The sequence below is a fragment of the Platalea leucorodia genome, assembly GCF_965183815.1.
Source record: "Platalea leucorodia genome assembly, chromosome: 7".
NCBI lineage: Eukaryota > Metazoa > Chordata > Aves > Pelecaniformes > Threskiornithidae > Platalea > Platalea leucorodia.
This window is the reverse complement of record NC_138829.1, coordinates 44,058,037-44,067,223: the sequence shown is the minus strand read 5'-3', so window position 1 is coordinate 44,067,223 and position 9,187 is coordinate 44,058,037. Positions and strand designations below refer to the sequence as shown.

Below are 9,187 nucleotides of genomic sequence, written 5' to 3'. Positions count from 1 at the left end.
GTGTTTAAAAACAGCCAATTCCTGGTTGCAGTCAGTAGAATCACTGGAAAACACTGTGTCTGCAGTACCATCAAAACAAAGCGATCCCCATAAAGCACACTGATGCTCATCAGGTGATTTATCATGCACATGGCTGCCCAGGACAGGATAGCAGCGAGCAGAAGCGGCGGGCACCGCACAGATGCGCAAGGCCTGCTGTGTCTGCACGCACCCCAAGACCTGGAAGCAAGGGTACAGGCCGATTAGCCATCTTCGGGGTATTATTAGAGACATGAAGGTCTGAGCTGCGACTACAGGCGTAACTAACAAGGGTGAAGCCAGGACGAGACGCCCTCCCGCCGCCATTTTGAGGAGGGAGAACCCCTTCCCTCACGGAGGCTCCCTGCCCGCGCGCCAGGGCAGAAGGGCGGGGCCGCGGCGCAGGCGCACTGCGCCGCCTGGCGACCATGTGACGCGGGTCAGCTGAGCGTTGGCGGAAGCGGCCGGCGCGGGCCTGGGGTGCCGGTGACCGTTGGTGGGTAACCGTTGGCGGCCATGGCATCCATCCTGGACGAGTACGAAGATTCCCTCTACCGCTCCGCCTCCGTGCAGCAGAGCCGCGCCAGCGTGGGCATCCCGCACTCCGGTAGGTGCGCGGCGGCGCCCACGCACCTCTCTGCCCGGGTTGGCCCCCGGGGGCAGCGCGGCGCTGTGCTTACAGCCAGGCCCTGGGCACGTCGTGTCCCCCTCAGTGGAGGGCTAGGCCTGGTGTCCGGCCGGCTGAGGCCTGCTCCCACCGTTAGCCTCTCGGCGGGGCCTCCCGTGTGCGGGGAGCCCCGCTGCGGGTTTTCCTGCTGGGAGGGGGGAGACAAGGTGGCAGCTCATCAGTTGGGGGTGGGGTGGGGAGTAGGGCATGTCAGGCTGTGGGGAATGCTTCCAGGAAAAGGTGTATCGCTGTGGATGTGGCATAACATTCAGCTGCGATTTGTTTTTCCATCATTTGCTGTGTGAAATGTTTTGACGCAGCAGGTACTCGATTCCTGATGAAGCTCAGGGGTGATGCAGGTCATCTTGGCAAAACTGGGGTGCTGGTTATCTGTGGGAGGGCTTCATAAGGCCATACCCCCTGTGGAAACACCTGTACATGAAGTGGCGTGCCCTCGTAGTCACAAATTATAACCACACCTCAGCGCTTTTCAGTTCAGAGCTGTGGTAGTTGTCGGAGAGCATCTCATCAGCTTGCTTCCCCCTTTTTTTTTTCCGCCTCTTCTCTGAGGAACCCAACTGTTACAGCCACAGTGTTTTGGCTGTGTGCATAGTTGCACCTGCATTGGGTTAGTTTCCTAACCCGGGGCAGTTTACCAAAGGCTTCGTTGTTTGGAGTGTTTCCCTTAGGCTAACTACATGATGGCAAGGTTACTGCTGAAGAAGATTACCAAGAAAGCAATCTATATCACTGTCAAACTTTTCTGTCAAGGTCTGTGAAGCTTTGGTGTACTGCACTATTCGGGGAGGTGTACAATCAATGTAAAGTAACAGTGTGATGACCAGTCAGTTGTTTCTTTCACGTGAGGGAAACCAAATAAATGGCAGGTATATTCCATGATAAATTCAAGGTTTATTAGGTTCAATAACTACTCCCTATTAGAGGCCAACTCACAATATTTTCTTGAGTGTGGCAGGGAAATGTAGGTTATGAGAGGATTCTGTTCTACCTGGTATTGTCGTGGTAGTAGCAGCTGCTATGCAGAACTGGTATTTTTGAGTTACAGGTTTGGAAATGCATGGACACATTCTTTCAAATATTTTCCTCATATAGTGTTGCCCATTGTTAACCTTTGGGAAACCAGGTTGTGAGGTTTATATATGTAGTAAGAATTGACTAATTATGTCATACTGTTTATATTATTGAGTATAAATACACAGACAGAATTACTGTGAGTCTACGTACTGAAGTAGATATGTTCCCTGTGTTTGTTTTAACATGCATAGTTATTTTGTTGTTAGATAAAGATTAAGTGTCCTGAACAGGTGTTGTGCAAAACAGTGTTGGGACAAGCTGTGTCACTGAAAATAAATTTTCAAGGACTCGGCTTTTCTTCTTGACTACTGCAGCACTGTCTTTGGTCATGGCTGTCTTACAGTTGAGGAATCTGCCTGTTTGCTGACAATTGATGTTGGCAAAGGAAGGTTTGGAAACTGCTTAATTGCAAAGGCACAGCCTAATCAAGATTTTCATTATTCTTAAATCGGACTACACTGGTGATTTTGAACAAAACTTGGGCTGGTAGAAGTTGTGGGCAATTTGAAGTTTAAGCAAATTGATTTTGGAAAAAGGTGCAAGTAAATAGTTAACTTCCTGAAAGCAGTCCTAAAGGTTAGGTTGGAGATTTTGGAAGATGTTAAAACTTATTCCTGTGTTTCAGTTGGTTGTTCCCTGTACTTGTTAAACTGCAGGTGCTGTTTCTCGAAGTTGTAGATAACCAAGCAGCGACTCTGTTGCCAACCTGAAGTACTGCTGCAGTGTAAACTTAAAGTACTGCAGTTCCAGCATGAAAAGACCTACTTTGACCCACTAGATGTGACTGATGTTGGTGAGCTTAGATCTTTGAACAGATTAAAAGCTTTAAGGAAAAATGCAGATTTGCCCAGAAATCAGGGTGGAAAATGCTGCAGGAGAATCTCACCTGAACAGAAGAGGGACATTGGGGTCAGGATGAAGGAGTGGACTGTTTGAAACAAATGCATGTTATAAAATAGACATCTCCTTTGTATAGAGAACTGTAAGCTAAAGAAGTACATCCTTCTCCTGTTATGAACGCTAGCTAAAATCCTCATGTTCGTGATGATCCTACAGTTGTTATAATTGTAATGAATACAGTCTTAAAGAGTCCAGAATGCTGGAATCCAAACCACTGGCCTAAACTATGACTGAATTTAAAAAAAAAAACAAAAAAAAAAAACACCCTTGCCCCAACTCAACCCCCTACTTGTGTATAGGTGCTAGTTGCTCCCTTTCCTTCCTGTGTTTGAGTTTTCTTGCCGTCTCAGTCAGCCTTGTTTTGCCTGGCGGCAATCTGAAAAAAATTCAGGATTGCCTGAATGAATGTGACTTGGCGATCTGTTGGTATGTGTTTTTTTCCCATCAGAGTAATCCTTCCTTTTTGTATATATAAATATGTATTTATCTTTATTGGTTAGCTGTGACATCATGTGAATCTGCAGCTTGGGAGTTTTGTCTGCATGTTTTGAACCGCAGTTCATACCAGCAAATTTAAGCCGTGGCATTGCAGCTCCTTAATCTGAAATGAAGAACATCTGTTTTGCTTAACTGGAAAGAACGCACATTTGCATAAGTGGGTAATGTTTAAGATGTGGATCAATGTGTAAGAAAAAAACATATGTGCTGAGCAAAAGGCTGCCTACTCAGATTGTGGTTGCTTTGTTCCTGCATGTGCATCTTTCCTCTAAAACAAGAATCCTTTAAAGATCCCGCAGCTGGTCTAGTGTTGAGGCAGAAGCAAGGAGAAGGCATTGGTAGAATAAGCAATTAAAGGATTTGTAGTGTTAACAGGCCAATTTCCACTACTACACTGGCCTTTTCAACAGCAACATGGCTGAAATTAGAGTTTTTCAGGATAATTTGGGGAGGTTATAGATATTGAGTGTGCTTTGAAGTGGTGCTGTGAAGTGGTGCTGTTAGTCCCAGTCTAGAGAGTGTCAAGCCTATGCTCTTTAGAATGGAAGCAGTCTGTTTCCCCTGAGGTACAATCCCAGGTTTCTTTTTTTTTTTTAAGTTTACGTCTTCCTAGTTAGCTACTTTGGCCATGAATGGCCTTCACTTGCTGTAGCTCTTTTCATTTTTAATCTTCCTGTCCAGGCTAACTGCTGCATGGATCTGCTTGCTTTAGAAATCCTTCACTCACACGTGGAGCGAAGCAGATGGGTTAACCTAGCAATGTATCAATCTGTCTTGCTTTCTAGCTTGAGGTAGTGTGGCCAGACTGAGATCCTCTCCTGTTTTCTTTGTCAGAGGGTTATGTAAGACTGTGTGTGTACGGGAAATTCAGTTGCTGGGAAAACTTGTCTCATGGGACAGATATGGATGAAGCTTTGTGATAAGATCTATTTGTGGACACACATATGTTCCAGGATTTTGCTAATGAGTATCATCACTTGGTTTTGGTTTTATAAGAATGCCTTCTTATTTTGCAGTTCACTGGCATATCTGAGCTCTTTAGCAGTTTTTTGCTTCCTCATAGGAAGATCATAAAGAGTGCTGTCCTCATTCAGGAATAGAATGGTATGGTCTCTGCAAGTCCCATGATTTCGGTTGCAGAGGTCTACGTGTCTTTAATGAAAACTAAATCTGTTGTGCTGCTTCTCTGTGCTGCCACATGGTGTTTCAGGTTCACCTGTCTTAAAACTAAGTTTCAGTTTGTTGACTGCTTGCCTGTGGCTGGGCTTTTGTCTTTGTCGTAGCCAAAGGAACAAGTCTTAGAGTTTGAACTGCATCTTGTGCTTTGCCCATCTGTACTGAAGATCATAAGAGGTTTCTAAAGCAATAGATTTCTAAAGCAATAGATTTCTAAGTTTTATTTATTTATTTATTAATGTATTTCTGCAGAAGTATCTCACTTCCCTCAAGTCAGACCTTACTTCTCCATTCTCTGCCTTTCCCACCTAGACCTCCTTCATAAGTAATCCCTCAACATGCCTTCCTATGGATGCCACATTTCCCAAGCTGGTTGGGACTAAACTGACCAGCTGAATACTTACTTAGTCACATGAGCTAACTTGCTGTGGTCGTACACACTCCCATTTTCAGTTCATTGATTTGTCAGGTTTGCTTGGTTGGGCTTGAAACGCAATATGTGTCCCATAAGGTGGCCATGTCTTGTCAAACTTCAACCCTTAACTCTAACCTTAACTTAATTGGGCACATCTTAGAATTCAGGCATGGTTTTCGAAAGGATTTGAGGATTAGGTTAGTCTGGCTTCACCTTGGGATTTGCCATGAAGCCGTAAACCAGTTTGAATGGGTTTTGGCTCAGGAAGCAATTTATGCCAAGACTGGAGCATTGATTCAGCAATCACCAGGTCTTGGTTATTGTTTTGGCTCTAATAAGTAGTCTGCATGCCTTCCAGCAACAACTGGAAAGTCGCAATTAGGATAGTGTTATGGTTAGTAAAACAGGGTTATGGTAAAAGCATCATTACGACCTCCAGCTGTGTTCCGTGCAGCAAATAATACAACAGAGTTCCCTCTAGGATGAAGTCTGCTGTGTGGATACAAAAAAACCCAGCCTGGCTTTAAAAATAGCTTTAGCCTGTGAATGATGGATGTCAAGTATGGTAGCTTATTCAATTCCAACATGGAATAAGAGAGAAATATATTTCAATTAACACCGCAGTGGTCTCTTGGGTAGCTTGAATGGGAGTGTCAAACCAGAGCCCTCTGTGTCTTATGTAATACCAGCCATTCTTTCCTGTCTTGAACAAATAAACTGTCAACCAAGGAAAACAAATTACTTTGCGATTCTACTCTTATTTTCAGCTTTTTGTGCAGTTTATGTGACAGTTTTGTGGCTTCCCCTGGAATTCTGTGTGCTTTCAAATTAATGCTTGTGGCAAGTTTGCAGTTCTGTGACAAGACAGTAACGTGTACTACTACTTTTCTTTCCTGTTATACATATCTACATGAGTGCTGCTCTATGTGTTTGTGCTCCATGGAGCACACTTCCTTTTCAGTAAAACTCAGAGCAAGTGATGATCCTTCTCATCTTTTAGGTTAGATTTTGATGTAATGTGGGGTGGTTGTTGTGGGTTTTTGTCTTGTTTTTAAATGTTCATGTTCTTTCTCCAGGATATGTGAATGCACGACTAGAGAAGGAAACACCAATATTTAACAAGCAAAGGATTGATTTTGCTCCTCCAGAGAAAATTAACAGCCTAGTGGTCTCCTCTAACCAGCTCTGTATGAGCCTTGGCAAAGACACCCTTCTCAGGTAATGCTGCCAGAGACCTGAAGTTATTGCTTGTTTTCCCCTGCCTTTTTTTTCCTTAAGTTGCTAGAGAACTTAAAATTACAAACTGGATAAGAAGCCATGAACCCAATATGGAAAACAGTAAGCAATTACACCTACGTGAACTTTTGTTGGAAGCATGCTTTCATGGTTTCTCTTTGCAGGATTGATCTTGGGAAGCCAGATGAACCTAATCAGGTAGAGCTGGGACGCAAAGATGAAGCCAAAGTCTACAAGATGTTTTTGGACCACACAGGTGAGGCAATGGACTATGTATATTTACAGACAGTGGTTGGCAGCAGATGCAATTGAAAGTGTGTAACAAGCACTGGTGAACGAGTTCTCTTTCTGCTCTGTCAATAAGGAGAACAGGTGGTTCTTCTGTCGGCAGGACTCCATTGCCCAGGGGCCCTGCCTACTGATTTGCCCCTGTGCTATTAGAAAAACACTGGCTTGTTGTGTGTATGTTGTTGCTTTTGAACTCTGAAATGAACACATGCAATTAGGCTGTTCTGAGCAAGGCTGCTAAAACCAATAAAAGGAAATCTTTGCAGTCACCCTGTGCTGTATGTGTTTATATAAGAATTTTTAAAAAGGAGTGTAAAACATCTGCAGCTCACTGTAGCCTTGACTGATTTTAAAAAACAAAAGTTTGGAAAGAGATGCTCCTATCTGTCACCAACTGCCAGAGATAAGAGAGAACTCTGGGAACTGCTTGTCCTTAGAACACTTACTGAAACGGAAGAACACCTTCTCGCTGAAGCATCTGGGACTAGTAATTTAAGTTTGCAACATATGGACTACTGTTCCAATCCAGCATGGAAATCCCCCATGTTCTTGTGAATGCCTGGGAAAGTCTTGGATTAAGTATGTTGATATCGGAGTTTATCAAATGTGAGGATTAGAAGCCTCAGGAATTTGGCTTGCTTAGGCACAGTCTTAATTTGTTCTCTCCTTCTTCCCATACCCCTCTCCTGTTGGCAGGCTCTCATCTCCTGATCGCTCTGAACACCAGTGAATGCCTCTACCTGAACAGAAGCGTTCAGAAAGTGCGAGCACTCTCCCGATGGAAAGGCCACTTGATTGAAAGTGTGGGCTGGAACAAATTTCTTGGTTCAGAGACCAACACTGGGCCTATCCTGGTGGGGACAGCCCAGGGGCAGATCTATGAGGCTGAAATCTCCGTCAGCGATGGAAGCCTCTTCAGCACTAATCCTGACCAGTATTTCCGACAGGTCTACACTCTGGAGGAGGAATCAGGACCTGCCCCAGTCTGCTGCTTGGAGATTGAACGAGGGATAGAAGGGAAATTTTTTATTATAGCCACCACTCGAAAGAGACTCTTCCAGTTTGTTGGCAAAATCCCTGAAGGAACAGAGCAGCAAGGCTTCAGCTCCATATTTGCTATGCATGCTGACCATTTGCCCAGCTTCCGGGAGTTTCCAGCCAGCTTTGGTTTCAGTGAGATAGCCTTCTACACCCCAAAACTGCGCTCCAACCCACGCTCCTTTGCCTGGATGATGGGAAATGGTGTTTTATATGGTACATTGGATTATAGCCGTCCTGATTCAATTTTGAGTGATGAACGGGTCTGGGTTTATCCTTCTGATATTGACATAACTGTGAACAAGCCAATATCCATTGTACTTACCCAGTTCCACTTCCTGTTGCTGCTGCCTGATCGGGTGAAGGCTGTGTGCACTCTGAATGGGCAGGTTGTTTTTCAAGATCTGTTCCTGGAGAAGTTTGGCTTACTGACACGTATGATCAAAGATCCCACAGTCCAGCAGATATGGATCCACACTGAGAAAGTAGTGTTCCGCTACCACGTCCAGCGGGAGTCTAGAGATGTGTGGAAGATGTATATGAATATGAACAAATTTGATTTAGCCAAAGAGTATTGTAAAGACCGTCCAGAGTGCCTAGATATTGTGCTGGCAAAAGAGGCAGAGCACTGCTTCCAAAACAAGAGGTATCTAGACAGTGCCAAATGTTATGCGCTGACCCAGAACTACTTTGAGGAAATTGCCCTTAAGTTCATTGAAGCCAAGCAAGAAGAGGCCCTAATGGAGTTTCTGATTAAGAAGCTAAGTAACCTAAAGCCTTCTGAGAAGACACAGACAACTCTGCTGACCACGTGGTTAACAGAGCTGTACCTGAACTGGCTAGGTATATTGGAAGGAGATCCCTCACAGCGAAATCTCTATTTGGATACACGGGAGAAGTTTCGCACTTTCCTGAGCAGTCCTAAAAACAAAGACTGTCTATTTAATAACCGGGCATCTATTTACGAGCTGTTGGCAAGCCACGGGGACACAGAGCACATGGTCTACTTTGCAGTCATCATGCAGGACTACGAGCGCGTAGTAGCTCACCACTGCCAGCATGATGAGTATGATGAAGCTCTAAATGTGCTGTCCAGGCACAGAGATGAGAAGCTGTTCTACAAGTTCTCTCCAGTCCTCATCCAGCATATTCCCAAGAAGGTGGTTGATGCTTGGATTTCTATGGGCTCTAGACTGGATGCCAGGAACCTCATTCCAGCCCTTGTTAACTATAGCCAGAGTGCCAGCACCCAGCAGATCAATGAAGCCATTAGATATATGGAGTTCTGTGTCTATCAGTTAGAGGAAACCCAGCAAGCCATTCACAACTACCTCTTGTCTCTTTACGCTTTGTGTCGGCGGGACTCGCTGCTATCGTACCTGGAGCAAGCAGGAACCAACCCAAACAGGATCCACTATGACCTGAAGTATGCGTTGCGCCTGTGTGCAGAGCATGGGCACCACCGTGCATGTGTCCATATTTACAAAGTGATGGAATTATATGAGGAGGCTGTGGATCTCGCCTTACAGGTATGTGTGTGTCTGTGCACGCGTGCTGTGATATATAGGAATGTAGCTTGTTCAAGTTATCTTCAACAACCAAGCACTGAGAGGAACTGGACAGACTCACCAGTATAGGAGCTGTGCAGCTAAGTCTAGGAAGAAAGACCTGTCTCTTCACATACTCGTTGTGCTTTCACAATTGTGTTAAGTAGACAGCTGACTGTGACAAACCGTAATTGAGGGTAGGGGCATGGAAAGTACAAGGGGGAGTACTGTCTGTCTTAAGCTCAGTCTCTAACATAAAATACCTTTAACATATCTGCATTTATGCAAGACTTGTATAGCTATTGTTCA

The 9,187-nt window shown here is 44.7% G+C and overlaps 1 protein-coding gene across 7 annotated transcripts in view; it reads left to right on the top strand.

The window, feature by feature from the left end:
* The first annotated feature begins 463 nt into the window (after positions 1 to 463).
* The window catches only part of VPS18 (VPS18 core subunit of CORVET and HOPS complexes), a 34,460-nt gene continuing 25,736 nt past the window's right edge, over positions 464 to 9,187 (top strand). For 5 of the 7 annotated variants that reach the window (XM_082317204.1, XM_082317205.1, XM_082317206.1 and 2 more), the window contains exons 1-4: positions 464 to 625; positions 5,846 to 5,987; positions 6,170 to 6,261; positions 6,990 to 8,860. In XM_082317204.1, coding sequence (XP_082173330.1) covers positions 535 to 625; positions 5,846 to 5,987; positions 6,170 to 6,261; positions 6,990 to 8,860 — 2,196 coding nt within the window. In that variant the 5' untranslated portion in view covers positions 464 to 534. Of the gene's footprint in view, positions 626 to 2,447; positions 2,574 to 3,180; positions 3,336 to 5,845; positions 5,988 to 6,169; positions 6,262 to 6,989; positions 8,861 to 9,187 lie in introns of those variants that run through there. The other 2 variants (XM_082317207.1, XM_082317208.1) reach the window with 2 other exon arrangements.